The following is a 22,444-nucleotide window of genomic DNA, read 5'->3' on the forward strand; positions in this document are numbered from 1 at the left end:
ACCTTTCTAGACTTATCACAAGTCAGTGCCTTTTATGCACTCCACAATCCAGTACTCTTTCTCAAACATCCTGCATCTTCATCCTTCCTACTGGTTGTCTTCCATACTTAAAATGTTCTCTCTCCTCAATTCCATCTCTTGAAACTCCTGGTCCCTTTAAAATACTACTTTTTGTATGTACTTTCTGTTCAAACCAAACTACCAACATCTTCCATGTTTCCTGAGGTTATTTTGCATCTTGTTTCTTGTATCTGCCTTTCATATGTATTTTGTGTATAAGTTCATATGGTCATCCCTTTTAGATCATAAGCACCTTAAGAACTGAGGCTGTTTCATTATTGTCTGTCAAAAACATTATCATTTAGTTAATACTTGTTGATTTTTATATCAACACTGGAAGTTGGAAATGATTTTAATCATTTAACTTAATTGACCCTTTGTGTAAGATGAAAAGGGAGATATTAAAAAAGGACCTAGCTGTCCTTAGGAGTTCAAATCATAGTTTCAAATAACTGGCATCCCCAGTGTACAGAATGAATTATCAGACATGTTTGCTTTGCCATTGTCAAAAATCTTTGAAATGTTGTATAGAACAGGAAAAGTCCCACAAGATTACAAAAGGGTAAATGCTCTTTAAAAACAAAAAAGGAAACTGAGTGAAATCTTCAAAGGATGGACCAGTGAACTTGACTTCAATTACTGAAAAAATCTAGAATGCATTAATAAAAGGATAGCTAGTGAACATCCAGAAAAGGAAACAATCATCCCAAAGAACCACAATAACTTTCTAAACAATAGATCTAAAAGAGCTGCCTAGAATAGAATGGGCTACCAACAGAGGTATTTAGTTCCTTCTCAATTCTAGTAAAGACTGAAATCCAACTTTTTGGAGATGTATTAAAAAGAATCCTTTTCCAGTTATGGATTGGATGAAATTGTCTCTGCAGTTCCTTCCATCACTGACATTCTGCAATTTTTGTGTATCACATATCAATGCCCACTGTTCACAATGAAGTCTCAATGTTTCCAGATGGTTGAATTTGCTTGCTCATTAGTCTATTCTGTTCTTAGAACTGAGGCTCTAATTCTGTCCTCTCACTCTGTCTCTTTCTTTCTTTTTCCCTTTCTCTTTCCTTCCCTATTTTTCTCTGCTTTTCTTCATTTCTCTTCTCTCTCTCCACCTTGCTTTGCCTCTCTTTGCCCGTTTCCCTTTTTCTCTCCCTTTGAATCTCTCCTCTCCCTCTCTCTCTTTTCTTCTTTCTCTCTCCTTTCTTTACCCCTTTCTTCCTCTCTCTTCCCCACCCCCTCCATCTCTAACCCAGTATCTGTCTCTCCTTCTTTCCCTCTATACTGTGCATGGGAGTTCCCATAATCATAATACATTGTTTCTTTCCCTTCCCATTTAATTGATATAATTTCCCATCTCTATTGAGCTTTCCTTTTTTCCATTCTAAATTTTAGACCTCATCTTCACAAGTTGATACCAGTCTTACTTTTAGTCCTTTTACCCCATTTGGCTTCTTTGTACTTGCTTCATTCCTTTTCTTTCTGACTCAACATCATCTTAAGCTTCCTCCTCAGTCTCACCTTATTTGTTACCTTATATATGGATTTATATTTGTGCATAAGAATCACAGGATCAGGGCTAGAAGGGATCTTAAAAGCCATCTAGTCCAACCCCCTCATTTTATAGATGAGGGAGGTAAAACTCAAAGAGTTTGACTTAAATGTCAGAGGCAGGATTCAAGTTCTGCCACTTTCGGCACTTTCTGTACCATATCATGCACACATTGTCTCCCCATAAGAAATGTAAGCTCTTTGAGGATGGGAACTGTTTTGTTTTTTTTTGTTTTTTTTTTTTGTCTTTAGCATCTACCACAGTTCTTGGTCTATAATAGGTACTTGTGGGATCCTGTTTGGTGAAAGCCATACCATGGAGTTAAAAGTCATGTCACAGGAGTAAAAACCATATGAAAGAGAGGTGAAAACCATTATAAGGACACAGTGTCCAGCAAATAACCTTGTGTGTGCCTGGGAACTTACTCAAATTGACCAGCACATGGCCTTGATTGTCTGGACATCTAACCATCTGCACTGGGATAACACCCAGGTCCTGGGTCTGGGAATCAAGCGCCATTCCCAAGCATTAACTCAAAACATTAGCTAAATTGCATTAATATATGCATGATGCTTTATAGCTCCACCTCCCTTTGTCTAATTTCTATAATTACCCTGTGACTTTTGGGGTTTTTTGGTGGGGGTATAAATCCATGACTCATCTGGCAATCACCCCAGACAACTGCTATGTAAGTAACTCAGATGATTATTAAACCCTTTATATAATCATCATAGAGCCTCTTTCTTTGGAATTGAGCTTGTCCCCTTGGTTGGGGTTGCCTCTTTGTTTGGGAAGGGCACTCAGAGTTTCCTTGGGAGAGGAATTCTGGGCCCTACAATATTTAATAAATGTTTTTTGACTAATTGATTCCCTTTGCACATTCTCCTACTCTTTTGATTGTTTTTCTTCTAGAATTGAGAACTAAAATCCTCTGATTTCAGCTCTGTTGTTTTATCCTTGTCTTTCCTTCAAATTCCCCCTGATTTTATTTCAACTAAGATTATATGTCTACAGTCACACAAAAAAAAACTTCCCACAAGCATACCCTGATGTACAGGTGATTCTGCATTTTTGGAAGGTGTGCCAATAGAAACCAAGACCTGGAAGATTTGGGAATTTAAAGCTGAAATGAACCTTAAAAGTCAATAAGCCTTACCTTCCTCAAACTACAGGTGAGGATCGTGGGTCCCAGAGAAGGCAACTGATTTATTCAGAGACATACACATAGCCAGCATGAGAGATTTGAACATCCTTCCATTTAGGACAGGAAACACAGTGATTGAAGTCTATAAAAATACTTACTCCCTGAAAACCTCCAATGGTCTCTGTTCTAGAATATGTTGTATTAGGTGCTGATGCCATCATTTCCCTAACCTTATTGTCTAGCACTATGAGATAGCTGGGTAGATGTCTCTGTTAGTGACCCAGTGTAGCAGCAAGGACCCTTTGGGAACTAGCAGCTTCCTATGTCAGATCAGAACTTAAAGTTATAGATCTTGATCTGGAAGAGATCATTTAATCCAACTGTATTGTTTTATAGATGTGGAAACTGAGACTCAGAAGTGTGAAGATACTTGTTGAAGATAACATGTATTATAAGTAGCAGAACTGCAGCTTGAACTCAGGTTCTGCAGCTCCAATTTTGGTGCTTTCTCCATTGGGCTGCACTGCTTCCTGAGCTCCACAAATTGGAAATATTGATTTATTTTACTTTTTTTAGTAAATAAAATCAGTTCATGAATAGTAAACTTATTCTCTAAAAATAATGAAGTAGGAAAGAATATGGCTTAGGGGTGGATAGAGGCAGAAGGTCCTGGCTTCTTGATACCAGCTATATGGTGTCAACAAGTAATTTCATCTCTCTGAGCCTCATTTTTCTCATCTGTAAAATGAAAGAATTGGACTAAATGACCCCTGAGATCATTTTTAGTTCTAAATCTATGATCCTGTAAGAGAGAAGCCCTGTATATCTCTAAATAAGAAAAAAAGAACAGAGCTATTCAATTCTGCCCTTGTTTACAGGAAAATAAGACTCTTGCAGTGAAGTTACACATAGATCCAAATATTCTCTAGTGTCTTCCAAAAACCTAATTTAAAGTTGTGGTGAATTTGGGCCAGCAGCCTGCTAATTTCCCTCTTACTTAGGAGTGTGCTCCAAAGAGAGGGGTAGTCTGAACAAATCACACCATTTCAAGAAGTGCCTGTGTACCAATGAAGGAAATGCAGTGTCGTCATGGATTGTTTCCCATCATGCTGAGAACTCATCTGCTTGGTACCTGGATGGGTTCTCCAGTGACAGGATTCATCACTTCTCTTGCAGAAATTCTCATCCCCAGGGCAAAATTAGCGACTCTCTGAGCATGGTTTTCCACAGGCACTGGCACCCCACCAACCACCATGTATGCATCACCTATTGTTTCCACCTGTGAGGGAAAAGGGAGCCTGGTCAGCTTCTGTTTTTTGCACACACACACTCACACAAAAAGCTCACGTATTTCATTATTTTCTCTTGTACTGGGTGCCAAGGACCAAGTTAAAATTTGTGACTTTTTACTGAAGAAAGGGGAGGTACAAAGGACATGGAGAGCCATTCTGCCTTTGACTGGGAACAGATCTTGGAGAAAATGAATTTCCTGGTGTGGCCATATGGTACTCTACATTGAATAGCAAATTATTAGGAGTGGACCTTCTGCTAAACTGGAAGAGTAAGAGAACTCTTCTCTGGGATTAAAGTGCTCTCTTGCAGGAGGCAGTTTTAACTCTTCCAAGGCGTAAGAGTCCCCTTTGAGTAATGTGCTTTTCCTAGATCTCCAAATGGATATCTTAATCAACAGAGTCATAGTTAATACTGGTAGTACTCAGAGCAGGCAATATTAAATAGGCCTTCAAATCAGCTTTGTAATTCATGATATAGAAACAACACATGAAATATTTAAGATAAATTTAGTTGTTAGGAATGGAGAATTGGATGCTATAGTGAATTATAGATAGATATTATAAGCAATACTGGTAATTGATAGATTCCTACTTTAACAAATTAATTTTTTCTAACTAGGGTGCAAAGCTCCTAGTTGGTAACTAGATAATTTTGGAGAAGCACGTGTGTTAATTTTTTGTGTTCTCTAAGTTTTGGCACATTTAAGCTAAGCCCTGGTTTCCCTGTCCTACTTATGATTCTGTTAATAGAGTGAAATATCCTTATCCAATTAATCTCTAAACCAAAACAAAGCAAACAAAGGAAAGGAAAGGGAAGAGAAGGAAACAATGAAAAAGAAAGAATAAGGGCTGGCTAAGGGAAACTTAGAGTAAACTATATTAATTATTAATTTTTAAATCTACTATTTAGTACAAAAACTCTTACTTTGTAGACATCATGGACGCTAGTTAACCGGTCAAATTTTGAGTACATTGAGTTCAACATGTTCACTATTTGGATAGGCTCACAGGCAGCACATATGTTGGTAAATGTCACCACATCACTGAAAAGAATGGTGCATGTTTTAAATTCTCCTGCAAAAGAAATCAGATATTAGTACCAATGTCTGAATTGGGGTATGATAGCTAAATATTCCAATATTGAGGTATTAGTTAAGTTCTCTGGAAATACAATTCTTTTAAATAAAATCTCCCTGGAAAGAGAACTGGATGGGAGAAAATCGTTCTTCAGTTCTTGAATCAACTAAACTATTGATTCAAGTGCTTGATCAAGAAGAGAGTGAGAGAAGAATGAGAAAGAAGAAAACAATGAAGAGAAAGAAACAAACATTTATTAAGTACCTACCATGTACTAGGAACTATACTAAGCACTTTACAAATATTAGCTCATTACCTTAACTATAGGAGGATAGATGCTATTGTTATCCCATTTTTACAGTTGAGGAAATTGAGGCAGATAAGTTAAGTGTTTTCCCAGGGTCATACAGTTAATGTGACTGATGAACAATAAGTGTCTCAGGTTAAATTTGAACTCAGCTCTTCTTAATTCCAGGCCCAGCTATCATTTAGCTGCCTGAGAGGGAAAAGAGAACTAAAAGTAGAAGAACATGGGGAAGAGAGGGAGAAAAAGGAAGCAAACGTAGTGGTAGTTATGGCCCACACTGCCCATGACTTAGATGGAACAATGCTTAGGGCTGGCTGAAGGAAGAGCTGCTCTGAAGAAGATGACATACTCCAGTCACCTGGGAATAAGGGCAGAGAAACACAAGCCATTTTTTGAGACCGAGGATCATATTAAGAAATGCAAGATGGCTCCCCAGGTTGGAGGCAGGTGCTTTGCCCAGAGGACAGGAAGAAAAGAAATACTTGAAGGAGCACTGAGAAAAGAATTTATAAACATTAATATATCCCTGTGCCCATTATTTTATAAATACCTCTTAACAATGAAATTTCTAACAGCTGTTATTAAAATACATCATCAGCCACAGAAATATTTGTATGTTTTGTTTGTCAATACCTTTGTTCCCAAAAGTTTTCCTTTATTGAACTACAACTTGAGAAATTAATAAACTCTTATGTTCATAACATAGTCTTTGACCATTTCAAATTAGGAAGGCCCTGCTTGATGTTTGAATATACTTGTTAATTCTACATATAATTTGTTATTAGATTTCTGTTGATTCATTCAAACATGCAGTGGGAAACAGACCTGTAATTTCATCAATAAAGGGAACTCCTAGAGAACAAACTTTATCTACTAATTCAATTAGAAAATTGTCCAGCTACTAGCCCAGCATCACAAAGCCCTTGTATAAAACAGCACTTGGATGCAGTCTTCTGACACTGAGACTGGCTCTCTCTCCACTGCCTCTTACATCCCTCCAAAGATTTCAACTCAATTATCATCCAGGGCCAAAACCTCTGAGAGAATTACCTTAAATATTGATTTAGAAATCCAGTTTTCTATTTAAATATTAGATTTGTTAAAATGGTTTGTTTTAGAGCAGCTATTAGCTTTTTAGAAATACTTTTCTAATTTGAGATTTTTGTATCTCAGAGGCAAAGAGTTAATAAGATTATAAATCTAGAGCAGAAAGGAACTTTGGAAATGATCTGTATACCAACTCTTTTTTTTTTTTTTTTTTTTTTTTTTTTTACAGATAAAGAAGCCAGGAAAGTTAAGTGATTTGCCTGAATTTACATAGATAGTAAGAATCAGAAATAAGATTAGAACCCAGACCTTCTGATTCCAGTCATGCTCTTTCCACCATACTAAACTGACTTTTGCAGTCCTGAATGAATGTCATTTGCAGTTCACATAAGACTTGACTAAGGAATTTCAAATAGAAATGGAAGTGAGGGGTCATTTCAGAGAGAGAGAGCGCGCAACAACAGGCAGGTCAGGGGAAACTACATAGAAGAAGAGGTACCTGATTGAATAGAACTTGAAAGAAACCTCATCTGAAAGTCAGAGATGAAGAGGGAATGCCTTTAAGGGTTTCCCCATTTGTAAAATGAGAAGATCGAAGTAAATAATCTTTAAAATCCCCTTCAGCTTAAAATACTATCACAATGTTTATCTTATCCAGCTATTTTGATAAGGTTTTTTTTGGGGGGGGGAGGGGGGAGTCAAGGAGGAGGAGGAGAAAAAATAATTGATTAGACAGTACCGTAATTCTTTTCAATTAGTTATGTTGAAATCTGAATGTTTGAGCCATCAGGCCTCTGTATTCATTTAGTAGTAGTATCCTCATCACAGTATTTTTTTCCAAGGGGAAATAAACAATTGAGGGCTAAATATATAAACTTAAATATAGATTATAACAAATTCCAAAGGCTGTTATCATCCAGGAATAGTTTATTCACTCAGAAAGAGTCTCCCTGAGTTAAATTTGGAGCAATTATGTATTCTATTTTTTAAAGAAGGAAATGGAAACATCAATATGGTACCACTCATGGCCAGTTAGTAATAAAGTCTCTAATTCTAACCCTAAGTTCCTGTATGAGATGAGTCAGATTCAGTACCTGCTGCTACCTTTTTGCCTTCTTTCAGCTGGTTTGCTACGTGCTCAGGAAGCATTGCATACAACAATGTTTCTGTTTTCTTCTTTTCTATGGCCAAATGTTTAGAAAGGATCCGGAGCTCTTCTTTCTTTCTCTCCAACTGGTTAGACAACTCGATTTCAGCCAAACGCTGTTGGTTCAGGAGTATAAGATCCCTGGTGGTATCATGTCTGGCAATGTCAGAGATGTGCATGTTCCTCTCCTCCAGCTCCTGAAGACTTCGGAGTTTGGGGGAGCAGAGATAAATCATACATTGCAGGGACTCCATCCAAATCATCTGTCCTTTGAAAACAAAACAGAAAGAAGCAATCATGTAGCAATGCTACTATTGGGAGATAAGGAATACCACAGAAATGAGCTTTCCAAGCAACTGACCCTGTAAGTGCCAAAATCTTTTCTATTAATCATTTTATAGAAATAATTATAAAATATAATATTCACTTACACAATTTGTTAAATGAAGATCTTGAGCATAATTTAAATTTTCCTTAAAGATAAGGTTGTCAAGGGATGAGAGGAAATGATATAGAGGAAAAACTATACTGGACATAAGAGAACCAAGGTTCATATCTCCACTTTTACAGGGATGAAATTTCAGGCAATTCATTTTACTTTCCCAGACCTAACTTTCTGTAAAAGTAAAAGATTGAAATCAGGAAATCTATGATTCCTTCTACCATTAAATGATTATGAATACCATATGATAATAAATTTAAAGCAAAAAAGGGGACCAAGAGGACATGAAGTCCAATTCCCTTGTTATAGAGGTGAGAAATCAGATTCAAAGCTGTTCAGTGACTGACCTAAGTAAGGTCACAGAGGGAAAAAATATCAGAGATGAGATTTGAATTCAAGTACTTTGACTCCAAGTCTAATGTTACTTCCATTGCACTACCCTGCTTTTGTAATTCAATGAATCCCTTGGAAATTATTAAAGTCTGTTAAAGGTCCTATGCTAAATGATTACTTTTAATTTGTATTTTATATTATATTTTGGTTTTCTTCTTCACTGTTGTCTGAATTTCAGTCCTGTATGTCCATATACTGATTATTTTCACCTAGATGTTCTGCAAAAATCTTGCTCACTACACCCAAGTAAAACTTGTCATCTTCCCTCTCCATGTTCTCTTTTCTCTGCTAAGACATAATAAATCTTCCACTCACCCAAACTTAATACTTTGGAATAATTCTTGACATTTTTTCCTTCATCTCTGATATTCAATCACCAAGTATTTTCACTTCTTCCTTCAAACCATCTTTTATAACTGTCCTCTTTTGCATTTCCACTGACTGGTTCAAAAGTATAAAATCCAAGGATCTTATCACATATCAGTGGGAATGCAAAAGAGAGCTGTAGTTCCTTTCCTCCAGCTCCTGGAGGCTTCAGAGTTTGGGGGAACAGAGATATATCTTACATTGCAGGGACTCCATACAGATCATCCAGACCTACATTATCTCTTATATGAATACTACAACTCTAAAGTCATCCTTTCTGATCCCAGTATCTCTCACTGCAAATAATACATTTAGCTTTTCAACTAATCTTACTTAAAGACTACTTTTACATTTCTTGCTTTCCTAAAACAGAAATATCTGTCAGCATCCCCTACTATGTTGGATGGGCTAATTCTTTTCCTTAAACTGAGGGGACTAAAGTTAATTCATATGGTTAGTTGGTTTAACTTATAAAGTTAGTTCATATGGTTTCCTGTTCACCTAAATACAAGAAAACCATGAGAAGCTCCAGCAGCAATCTAAGGGCAGACCAGACTAACATGGGCAACACAAAGGCAGGGAAACTATACTTGATTGAATCAATATTGTATCCTCAGGTGAGTATCCTTTCCCTGTTCTGAATGTCTTTCTCCCTGCTATAACAGAGGATATCTATCTTTTTTGTTGATTTTTGTTGATTATTAAGTGGATTATGGATATTTCACTTTATTCTTATCTCAAACCTGATTTACCAATTTGACTTGATCAATTTAGTCAATAATCCTTGCCTTCAAGGAGTTTATAATCTAATTAGGAGACTGCTCCCTTTTGTCTGCCTTATTAAATCCTCATCCTTCTAGACTTCTCTGCAGCTGTTAATACTGTCAATCATCCTTTCTGCCTTATTACCCTCTCCCTTTTATGCTATTATGACTTTGCTGTCTCCTCCCTGGTTTTCCTTCTACCTGTTTGACCACATCTCCTTTGCTCTGTCAAGACTATGTCAGGCCTGCTAACCAGATATGTCCCACTCCTTGTCAGAGTCATGTCAAGACTCTATGCTGGGCCCTCCTTTCTTCTCCCTCTCTACCACCTCACTTAGTCATGTCATCAGCTCCCATGAGTTCAATTATTACCTCTATGCAAATTATTCCCAGATCCATATGTCCAGTCCTAGTTTCTCTTCTGAACTACAGTCACACATCTCCAACTGCCTTTGATGGTTCTTGTTTTTTATGTAGCATGTACCTTGTATATTCATAGTGAATTGCATATTTTCTCCAGCATAAGGACAAGAGCTCCTTAAGGGCAAAGGTTGTTTTTGTCTTTCTTTGTATCTGAAACATGGTACCTGGCACATAGAAAATGCTTAATAAAGACTAATTGACTGATGGACTGACTAGTTGACTGACTAACAGCACTAGAAGAAATAGCCAATGGTTTAATGTCAACACTGAAGAGCCAGATCTCAGGGGGAGCCAAAAGATATGGGGATCATGAAAGGAATAAGTCTCGAAGGACAGGATATTGATTAGTGAAATAAAGAATAAGACTCCAGAAGACACAGTGGAAGAACCAGGCAGATACTGGGTGGAGCATTTTGGGAGTAGATTTGAAATAGATGAGTATGAGAGAGAAAGCATATGAGTTATAATAATGAATTGTAATAATAGCTCATGTTTATGTAGTACTTTCCAATGTGCCAAATATATTCATTGCAACAACCTTGAATAGTTGATAGTACAAATATTATTTATTTTCCCTGTCTTATAGGTGTGGAACTAAGCCACCAAAAAAGTTAAATGACTTGATCATGGTACACAGCTAAAAGAAACAAGTTTTTTTTTTTCTGAAAACCTAGTGCTACTTACAAATTTTTCCATATTTGTTACAATCAATAACTATGGATTGATAGACTCATATTTATTCATTCACCATGTTTTGCCTCATCTTAAGTGTGACCAATGGTCTACATTTGCAGCACATTTGACCATGAGCAGGTCAGTCTGTGACCATGGAATAAAATGGAACTAATTGGTTTACTTCCCACTCCATGGTCACAGACCGAATCTTAATTCCACACTCAACAATATGTACCACTGGTCATAGAAGAAAACAGAAAAAAAAAAAAAAGTGTGAGTGAAGCAGTCCAAATCTCTACCATCATTAGAAAAACAAATTCAGAGTTCATGACCTATGAACTATAGAACAGCAGAAACATCTGGTTTATACCAATTGTGGTGTGCTAATTCTGAACAGCAGTAACAATCAAAATAATATTCTCTGTGTACAAAATAGGAATGATCTAAGCCAGGAAAGAAGCTAGTATTTAACTGCTAGGTCCAATTGACTGATCCAGAGAAAACCACTTTGAGTGTGAATCCATATCACACTTTTATCCAACACAGAGTTAGAAAATTTTGTTATTCCTCTCTGATCAATCCTTTTATTCCTCAGACACACATACAGCAAAGAATAGTGGTGACCAATACCTCTGAGTTTGATTGTAGGCTGATTTTTCCATTCTTCAGGCATCATCTCTCTTCGAGTTTTCAAGACAAATTGACTATTGATAAACTTGCAAATGCTGAGAATGTTGAAGGTGACTTGAGGATGGATGATGGTAAAATAGTCATCAACCTGAATATCCCTGGTTTGGAGTCCTGGGACATACTTTTGAATATTTACTCCAGCTTGCTTGACCTTCAGCTACTCACAGAGGACAAATGGAAAGACTAATGAGTCAGAAAGTCAATTTGCAGTAGGAGCTCTTTCTTAGAATAACATTTTAACTAGGCATTATAATTGACATATCTGAAAGGATAAAAAAACATCAAATTTAAATTATGAAACCAATGAAGTTTTTAAAATCTGCAAATAATAAAAACTTTAACAGAATGAAAAAGAAATAAGGGAAGAGCTCATAAAACCATAGTTCAGGTAAAATAATTATTTAGCCCAGTTCTCCCCATCCAGCTTTTTGGGCACACACAGCATCCCTTCCAAAGATCCAGAAGGAGATCATAAGCATAAAATTAAAGGGACCTTGGAAACTATCCACTCTTGTGTCTACCTTCAGATAAAGAAACAGTGCTAGGAAGATTAAATATGTTGCCCACGGTCACACAAAGAATAAAGGATCTGAACACAGCCCCTCTGAATCAAGAGTCAATATTCTTTCTTTGTACCATACTAGCTTCCTGGTTGTTCTGTCATTCCTACATGAATACTAATGTTCACTCACTGGATTCACAAAAGAGCAAGACTGAACAATAAGTGAATGTGATAGAATTGGAAAAACTCTTTGTATTACAAGAAATATGCACGTCTCCTTGGGAAAGTCAAAGTCTAGCCAAGGATTCATCAAGGACATTCACACACATGGTGCTGACTTGTTTCCCTTATTAGAAGGAAGCTCCTTGAAGACTGAGACTATCTTTGCTTTTGTATTTATATTTTTTGCATTTTATTTTGTACTTATATGCAAAATTTTGTATTTTCAGCAGGAGCCCAGTCCTTGACATACTAAGTGCTAAATAAATGTATTTGTTTTCCTTTCATTCATTTTACTGAAGGGATATCACAGGTTCAGGCATACAAGATAATTTATAGAGAGATAGAACTAGGTAGCAATTTGATGGAACAGAAAATAGTAGATGAAATGTCAAATGTAGGACATAATTAGAAATGGGGCTAACAATTAGAGCATATGAATGGCAAAAAGATGAAATAAGATTGCAATGACCTGTAAGAGCCAGATTGTTAGAGGCTTTAATTGCCAGAATGAGGAACTTGTATTTTATCATAGGGCAATAGTGAGCCATTGAACGTTTTTGAAAGAAGTTGGACCTGCTCAGAATGAAGTTTTAATTGGAAAGAAGTGGATATATGTGATTTTGTCACTAATCTCTGACTATTTAAAAATAGCTAGAATTTATATAGTACTTGAAGATGTGCAAATCACTTTATAGATATGATCTCATTTTAATATATAACAACTCTAAGGGGTAGATTAATGAATCTCTTCATAAGCAAATGTCATTGCATATACACGCATTTAATTCAAAGAATTTAAAAGAGATGAACCACAAGAATCCTCACAAAATTCTAGTGCTTCATCACAATTATTGGGGGGGGGCAGTAAGTATTTGATCTTTTTTACTTAAAAAGACATTTTGTAATTATTTGTAATGGGGATAAACTAGACACCTGGCTAGTAAGATCAGGTGTGAAACAAGGAATCATCAAATACAGCTGTGATTTGGCAACTACCAGGAGCCTGCAGACTTTGTCTAACACTGGCCAAATGGTCAGATTTCATTTATTGCAAAATTATTGTGGGTCTGACTACCTATGATTATTAATGGGAAAAGAAGCTTTTCTAAGAAGAAAAACAGAAAACCTTCTGTGATTCCTATTTGTTAGCAGAAGCACAAGAATCACCAACTCCTTCCCTTGGAAAAGACTTTCCAAGTACAAAGAGAAGTTCCAGTAAATAAGGAGATCTTACAAGGAAAAGAATAGGAATTTCCAATTGCATTGGACAAATTTTTTTTTTATTGAAAATTGTTTTGTTTTGAATGAGACCTGTTATTTTGTGGATACTGGAAATTCTTAATGAGGAAACTTCCTCTGTCAAGGCAGATCCACACCCAGGCTATAATTTATCTCAAGCAATGGTGTCAAACTCAAATAGAAATAAATCTTGATAGAAAATCACAAATTAACATTATCTATGCTGTGTTATATTTTTATTTGTTAAACATTTTCTGATAACATTTTAGTCTGGTTCCTGGCTTTGCTTGAGAGTTCTGTAGACCCTCCTGGTCCTCTGGAGCATCACTTAAAGTATTGAAAGATTAAAGAGGGGCAGCTAAATGATGTAGTGAGTAGACCACTGGCCCTAGAGATAGGAGGACCTGAATTCAAATGTGACCTAAGATGATTAACCCTTAGTAGCTATAAGCTAGTGACCCTAGGCAAGTCACTTAACCTAGGCAAGTCAATTGTTTCATGTGCATACACCAAAAAAAAAAAAAAAAAAAAAAAAAAAAATTAAATACTTCTAAGTATATCTAATACTTCTAAGACTAGCTCTCAACACCCCTCTCTTTCCACCCCCGTCTTTGTTTCTGTCTTTATTTCTCTCTGTCTCTGTCTCTTTGTCTCTGTCTGGCTCTCTTTCTCTCTCTGTGATCCCTTTCTTCCCCTCCTCCCATTCTTTCTATATATGGAAAACTGAGACACTTTGGTATAACATAATTTAGGTAAAGGTGAACAGACAAGTTTTAAACAAGCTAAAATCTCTCTAAGAGTTAATGCTATATAGTTTTGCTTTATTGAAAAGTGCCACTTTATTATCAAATGATTAAATTTTGATAAGTTAATAATATTAATTATTATTATTAAATTATCAAAAGTGCCATTTTATCATGAGTGCTCTCACTTTCACATTGCTAATTATAACCCAGAGGAAGGTTAAAAAAAAGTGGGGGGGAGAGTTCTCTTACTGTAACATCAAAGACAATGTGGAAGGGAAAAGCTTTACAGAAAGTTTTCTCATCTATCCAAAGCCTTTCTGGATACACTGCCTCAAAATGATTCCGGAGGTTTCCTGTAAAAGAAGAAAAACAAGTCCCAGGTTTCCCTGTTAAATTTCTGCCATCTTTTTTCTTTTTTAGACAATGTAAAAATTGAAATTTTGTGAGGGAGTGAGGTTCAGGAGCACTATAGAATCTCATTTTGGAAGGAACCTGGGGGCAGGCAGGTGGTGCAGTGGATAGAGTACTACTTCTGTAGTTAAGAGAATCTGACTTCAAATCAGGCTTCAGATACTTGACATTTACTAGTTATATGACCATTGGCAAGTCACTTAGCCTGCCTCAGTTTTCTCACCTGTAAATTGAGGGTAATAATAGCATCTACTTCAGAGCAGTCATGAGAATCAATTGAGATGATAATTGTAAGATATTTGTCCCAGTTCCTGGTGCACAATAAAAACTCAATAATATAATAACTAGCATCTATATATAACTTATTATATCTCTAAGCGTTTTACACTTAGTGTTTTACAAATATTATCTCATTTGATTCTTACAACAACTCTAAGATATAGGATCTATTATTATACTCATCCTACAGTTGAGGAAACTGAGGCAGAAGTTAACTTGCCTAAGGTCATACAGCTAGTAAGTATCTGAAGCTGGATTTCAACTTGTATCCTCCACACTCCAAACACCCCAGTTATCTATCCCTCACAAATGCTAGTTGTTGTTTCCATTTTGGCCCCTCCATTGTTCTTCATAGCATAGCAGCCTTTTTCCAACCTGGGGGCACTAAGTGTGTTCACCCTTCCACTAAGTCTTCTCTTCAGGTTAAACGTGCTCAGTGCCCTTCTTTGGCCAATCCATTAGAACCCAGCTTCCAGTCTCCTCCTGGTCCTCTCAAGCTGAGGAATGTAAGACCATAGCTCCTTAAATGGGAAACCCATAATTGGATACAAAATTCTACTCTTATATCTGTGCTTAAGCTCTCTTCTATTCCCTCCTTAACTTAAGCTCTTTCAGAATCTCCAGATGGTCAGGGCAAATCTTTTTCCAAATTAAAACAAACAAACAAAAAAAAACTTGCCACCGGATTGAGAAGCCCTCCTTCCCCATGCCAAGTTTCTGCCCAGAGAAGAAGTTTGGGGTTTTTTTTTTCGTTGTTTTTTGTTGGGGTTTTTTTTTTTTTTGGCTAATTGAATATCTCAATGAAAACAGAGTTAGCATTGAAAATGCTGACAGAATAGATAATAATCACAAACAGCCCCGCTCCTGCTATTCAAAGCTGTCTATTGGGTGCCTGGTCCAGCTTCGGTGACATTTGCCATGAGTTTTCTTTCTTTCTTTTTTTCCCCCAGACTGACAGCATTGGGTAGCACATGAAATTTTAACCAACAGCCTACTTTGGCAGGGGGTAGCAATCCAAAATGGAGCCTTTTTGATATGAAAATCTTCTAGACAAAGGATTGTCAGTTGCACATTTGAATAGCCTGCCACGGGTTGAAAGCCTCAAAATACAGCCATTTGGACTATACAGACCTGCTCTCAGATGTATGTAATCATGGTCCATCAGTGTGGCCGTGGAGTGGGATGCAATGCTCTCCCCTCCGGGGGAGGTAAACTTGCATGTTTTATTCTTGTCTTTGAACGCTCACCTGTGGATGCTGTATACCACCTGGCACATAGTAGGTACTTTTATAAAAATGTTTGTTGATTGATCCCTACTGCCTGGACAGGATCATAGAACTGGGGAGCTGATAGACCATTTGGCAAAGAGGGAAACTGAGGTCCAGGCAGGTTGGATGACTTGTCCAAGGTCACATAGCTAGTGAGTTCCTAGATTCAAAATTGGAAGGGACCTTGAAATTCAGCTAGTTTAATCCTTTTATTTTACAGATGAGGAAAATGAAGCCCTGAGAAGTTAATTGACCAAGATCACATCTAGTAATGATTTGAGGCAAAATTTGAAGCCAGGTTTTCCTGACTCCAAATCTGCTTTCTATCTACTACACACAATGTCCCCCTATAGAAATAAGGACTCCTTAGTCCCTGTTTCTGAGTTCTTTTCTCCACATTGTCCCATTTGACTTTACTCCCACCCAGTTTATACATTTCCTTCTAGAACTGCTTCCCAGTATTCTGTCAGTGATAAAGAGGGTCCTGGGGCTACAAAAGCAAGCAAGGGATGTAATATGGAGCAAGACATTTTAAAAAAGCATTTTCCTACAGAGACAGAAGGACACAGGAGGACTCAGTGCTTATTATCCTTTTTTCCTCAGAGTCCTGAAAAATTATATCTTAATACTGACTCTCCAAAGCCTCATCACAATTATGGACTAATTACATACACACATACATAAATACATATCTATGTGTATGTAGAGATAGGTATAAATATATATATATATATACAAATACACATACATATGTATGTAAAATACATATGTATAGGAATATATTTCATGTATAGTATATATAATAGCTATATGCATATTACATATGATCTAAGCCCAGTACTCTATCCACTATGATATGTATATATATATTTATATACATATGCACACAAATATATATATATATATACATACATACATAATCTGAGGCAAGATTTTAAACTCAGGAAGATGAGTTCAAATCCAGTCATAGACTACTACCTGTGTGGTTTATCTCAGATTTCTCATCTATAAAATGAGAAGGAAATGGAAAACCGTTCCCATACCTTTGCCAAGAAAACCACAAATGAAGTCACAATATAGATAAATAGGTGGGTAGATAGACAGATAAATATATATATATATATATATATATATATATAAAGATTAAAAATATAGATGAGTAGATAGGTATAGGTAGATAAATAGATGAAGAGAGATACATATAAATGATTATATAGATAAATAGAAAGATAGATATAGGAACCAACAAATAAGTATGTATATTCAATCAACATAAGTTATATGAATGTGTGTATGTGTACATATATATGCAACATGAAAAGGAATATATGCATATGTGTATATTTATCACTATAAATAACTGGCATAAGAGCCATTTCAATGGCCAGTTGAGCTCCAGTTTTTGCTCAGATGTGACTGGGGTTAGTAAATAGACCACTCACCTTTTCCAAATATGACAATACTTCTCACGATATCCCAGCGGGATTTCTTCACTGGAAAGGCAGAGAAAGTCAAATATTTCTCCTTCATTCTCTGAAAAGCCTGCTCAATCTCCTGCAGACAGGAAAGAAAGAAGCACATGTAATAGATCCTGTGATTTCAGATTTAGTGATACTTCTTATTCTCATTGATCCTTTGTTGATTAAATTTAGAGAACTTTATAGAAAAAAATCCCATTCAACCTCAAGCTACCTGATTAGTAGAGGGAATGTGAGATACTGGTTCTATTTAGAAATAGTGCAAGGATACTATAGAACAGGGGTACCAGAATCTTTACATGGAATTGCTGCTCATGAGGCAAAAGTAGTCAAGCCTAACGCTACCTGCATCGCTAATGTGATGCCCTTGTTTGAGTATTCATTATAGTTTATTGGATTTAAATCTGCAAGAAACTGAGAGAATTTATCTGATGCATTCATCTGATTTTGTAAGTGAGAAAGAAAGAAAGAAAGAAAGAAAGAAAGAAAGAAAGAAAGAAAGAAAGAAAGAAAGAAAGGAAGGAAGGAAGGAAGGAAGGAAGGAAGGAAGGAAGGAAGGAAGCAAAAGAAAGGAAGGAAGGAAGGAAGGAAGGAAGGAAGGAAGGAAGGAAGGAAGGAAGGAAGGAAGGAAGGAAGGAAGGGAGGGAGGGAGGGAGGGAAGGAGGGAGGGAGGGAAAAAGAGAGAAAGAAAGAAAGAAAGAAAGAAAGAAAGAAAGAAAGAAAGAAAGAAAGGAAGGAAGGAAGAGACTGTGGTAGTAATAGAGAAAGACAGAGGTGGAGACAAAGAGAGCCTGAGAAAGAGCATTTATGAAATACTAGGACCAGGCACCTTGCTAAGTATTGAGGATACAATATAAGAAAATAAAATATTGGCTACTTTTAAGACAGTCACATTCTCATAGGGAGGAGGGGGTGGTGACATGCACAAAATCACAAGGTAGTGATTGTAGAGCTGAAATTTAAATCTATGCCTTCTCACTTTTCCCCCCAGCAGATTAAAAAAAAAAAAAATACATCATTCATGAATAAGTGAAATCCATAGGAGTGTTTTCATGTAAATTATTTCACCAGAAGCATATTTAAGTTGAGGTGATATTCCATTCATTCAACTATTCTTTCAATCAACATTAGTTAAATATTGTCTAAGAAAAACTACCGTGACAGGGAGAATTGCAGTTTAAATAAACTATGGTCTCTCACAGATCATAATCTAGTAAGTGAATAACCCCCAAATATACACAACTGTAATACATAGCATTTGATGAGAAGCACATTAGCAGGTTACAGAAATCCATAAAGCACTTTATGCACACAATAAAAGTTGAGTTTTACAACAAAACTGTGTGATTAACCAAGATAGCACCCTATTGAATCTATTTATTCTCTTATGGGAAGATGCCCGATTCTGAGGAGACTCTCTTCATAGATGAAACTCCTCTTTTACTTTAGAAGCTCATTCAATACCTCTTGGTCTTGCTGAGAGTTTTTGCCTCTTTCAGACATCTTGGGTCTTCTCTTTTTGTCCTTCCCACAATGTTTCTGCACAATGAGAAACACAACATGCTCTTTCTTCCCAGTCCTTTCCTCTTCCTCACTCTTATTGAGAATCTCCATAGTCACATCCATGTTGAAGAAATCTTTAGCAACAGCTTCTATGATTCCTGAGCCAGGAGAAAATACCTCCATGAACTATGGCTAGTAGCAATTCAATTCAACATTTATTAAGTGCCTACTGTAAACAAGGCATTTTCTGGGGATGTTTAAAATACAGAGACAAGAAGAAAGTGGTCCTTACCCTAAATGGAACTTCCTGCAAGGGAATACCATGTGCATACAAGTAAATAAAAGGTCCAGGGTGGCAACTGGACTTAAGATTTCATTGAAGTCGGGAACTCCCAGAAGTGCAAACTCCCTCTACCAATATAGGCTCCACCCCTCAGTCTTAGAAGGCTGCCTAGAATATTGAGAAGCCAAGGGTGCTCAGGGTCATCAGGCCAGTAAATGTCAGAGTCAAGATTTGAACACAGGTCTTTTTAGCTCTGAGAGTGACTCTCCATCCACAATGCCAGATATAAAAAATAAATATATACAACTGTATTTAACATATACGTTAACATATTTAACATGTATGGGACTACCTGCCATCTAGGGGAGGAGGTGGGAGAAGGAGGGGAAAAGTTGGAACAGAAGTGTTTGCAAGGGTCAATATTTTGCATATAAAAAGCTATAATAAAAGATGTAAAAAAATAACATGTTAAATTTAAAAAATTATACAAAGTAATTTCAAAGGGAAGAGGCTGCTAACATCTAGAGGAGAAGGGAGAGTCAGTTAACACTGCTTGTAAAAAGTGATATCTGATCTGTACTTCCTGAGATCATAAAAGTAACAATAATCATAATGATAATTAGAATTTATATGGTATTTTCAAGTTTTTAGACTGCTTTATAAATGTTATTTCATTTGATTCTCACAACAAACCTGGGAATTAAATTTTATTATTATCTTCAAATTACAGTTGAGGAAACTGAAGCAGGCAGAAGGTCACACAGCTAGCAAATGTCTGGCTGCATTTGAACTCATCTTCCTAACTCTACACCTGGAACTCTCTCTACTGTGCAACCTCAGTGTCTAAAGGAAATTATATCAAATAACACTGGAAAGATGGAAGGGAGTCAGATTGGGAAGGCTGATGATTTTTGTAATTTTTTTATTCTAAAGGCAATGGAGAGTGAGTGAAGATTTTGGAAGGGGAGGGAGGAGAAGGTGGTCATAGCATGGTCAGCTCTACATTTTAGTAATATTAGTTTCACAATTGTGTGGATATTTGATTTGAGATGAAAGATTTTTGGGGGGCAGAGAGACTCATTAAGAGGCCACTTCAGTAGTTTAGGTTAGATAAAAGTCTGATCCCTAAATAAATCATGAAATGATAACATCCTGGCTCTCCAGAGGATGGATCTCCAGCATTCATAATACAGATTCAGTCTTCAGACAAGCCTTACTCACTCATTATAGTCAGTTGGCAACCATGTATTAACCTCATTTCTTGGTCAGAGTATGGTGATGTGACAGATACCAACAAGTATGAAATACGTGCTCCACTCCCAAGACTCATCAGAGTAAGAAGATAAATCTGTAATACTGATGAATACTCATGCTTAGGGGATTGCCAGGAAAATAAAAACAACCCCTCTCCAATCTGCTTTATCACTCGTTTCAGGTCTTGACCTGACATCACATTTCCAAAGTTTATTATTATTGAATTATGTGGTTTTTGCCTTAGACTCTGTGGCTCTCTATTAATGGGTAATTCTTTGTTAATGCCTTGAGGTTAAGTCAATCTTATAAAGAGGCTCCAAAAATTCATATGACTACTTTTTAAATGACCTGTTAAATTTTTTTCAGTATAATAATGTTGATGCCCTAGGCTGTACTTTTATCAAAATTCTTATTTGCCTGTAGACTAATTTCTTTCAGAGTTAAAGCTGTGAATCATGGCCAATACACACCTACAGGCTGAACTGTGCACTTGAAGCAATGTGCTCTAAAGTTGGCTCTGGTGCAGAAAAACCTTTAATCACATGTTAGGGAGAATAGGATGGTTTTTTCACTTGAGATTCTAACTCAGAATTTTAAAATATTTTAAGATAAGGGGTCTATCCTATCAAAACAAGAACCAGAGGTACTAAATCCAAGGATAAGACAACCAAGATGTCTGTTTTTAAAGTTATTCCACCTTTAACACCTTAGTGTAAATTTTAAAGGCACATTTATTTATGGGAGAGATAAGGGCAGGTTAAAGGTGGTACCTGAGTAGTACTTCATAAATATCAGGGAATACCACCAAACAGAAGCAAGAGAAAGCATTTCACATAGGAGTACCATCTGAGCAAAGGCACTCAAGGATTATTTTTTTTTAAACTATTTACTTAATTCTTGGAATAAAATGAGCATTTCTATAACAGTATAATAAAAAGATGATTTACAAAACTACAAATCCATTATGTACAGCTTAATATTCCTTTTAAATATATCATAAAGTTATTATGTAAATATTTTTCCTTCCTCCCTGCCCCACTCCAAGGATTCATTCCTCAAGAAATAATCAATCTGATCCTCTACCTGGGACAATATGACACAGACCACTTCTGTCAGAGTAGTAGTGAAGAAGCATTGCCCCATTTGTCCTTTTTTCCACACGAAATGATGGAGCATTCATTGCCTAATTTAAAAAAGAAAAATAACATGTTTTCTTCCATCAGCCTAATTTTGAGACCCTTATGAACCACTTAGACTTCCTGATAATATCACATAGTAGAAATAATCCTTAAGACCCTACTTTTATGGAACACCATAATCTCTGATAACACTCCTACATCTGGGTGATTTCAGGGCAATGGGATCGTAGTATCTTAATGTTCTTGGGTATAATATGCTGTAACAAGTTCCTAAACTTGGAATATAGTCTTCTTCTGGCATCCGAGAATAAGAATGAATCTGGAAGAAGAAGAAGAATTTTTTCTGTAGTAAATCTCTTATTGGAAAACCTGGGGCTATAGCAATGTTGACAAGCAAAAATAATGAAACAAAGTTGAGTTTGTTGGAAAGAGGACAATCTGGACTAATTAACATTTAAATGTTTCAAAAGATCCTGCCTTCTTCCTGGAGAGAGCTTAGGAGCCTGAGCTATAAAACATGTCTAGCAATGGGATAAATTTCTATTAGACAAAAGGAATACCTTCAATGTAAGAGCTTAAAAGGGAAAAACTTAAATCTGGAAAAGACCTTTAAACACATCTAGTCCATATAAAGGTGCCTATTGTTTGATCCAGAGATCCCATTATTACATATATACAGTTGGTTGGTGGTTGTCCTTCATTTCCAAAGATACCAAAATGACATCATTACATTAG

General features: G+C 36.4%; 1 protein-coding gene across 1 annotated transcript in view; it reads right to left on the reverse strand.

The window, feature by feature from the left end:
- Positions 1 to 22,444, reverse strand: part of LOC100932257 (guanylate cyclase soluble subunit beta-2-like) — an 88,781-nt gene that overhangs the window by 21,523 nt on the left and 44,814 nt on the right. The window contains exons 6-13 of the mRNA XM_023499643.2: positions 21,654 to 21,753; positions 18,995 to 19,191; positions 17,495 to 17,606; positions 14,344 to 14,447; positions 11,326 to 11,542; positions 7,580 to 7,900; positions 4,980 to 5,128; positions 3,895 to 4,041 (exon numbers count right to left, since the gene is read on the reverse strand). Of these exons, the coding sequence (XP_023355411.1) occupies positions 3,895 to 4,041; positions 4,980 to 5,128; positions 7,580 to 7,900; positions 11,326 to 11,542; positions 14,344 to 14,447; positions 17,495 to 17,606; positions 18,995 to 19,191; positions 21,654 to 21,753 (1,347 nt within the window). The remainder of the gene's footprint in view (positions 1 to 3,894; positions 4,042 to 4,979; positions 5,129 to 7,579; positions 7,901 to 11,325; positions 11,543 to 14,343; positions 14,448 to 17,494; positions 17,607 to 18,994; positions 19,192 to 21,653; positions 21,754 to 22,444) is intronic.

The sequence above is a fragment of the Sarcophilus harrisii genome, chromosome 3, assembly GCF_902635505.1.
Source record: "Sarcophilus harrisii chromosome 3, mSarHar1.11, whole genome shotgun sequence".
In the NCBI taxonomy this organism is placed as follows: domain Eukaryota; kingdom Metazoa; phylum Chordata; class Mammalia; order Dasyuromorphia; family Dasyuridae; genus Sarcophilus; species Sarcophilus harrisii.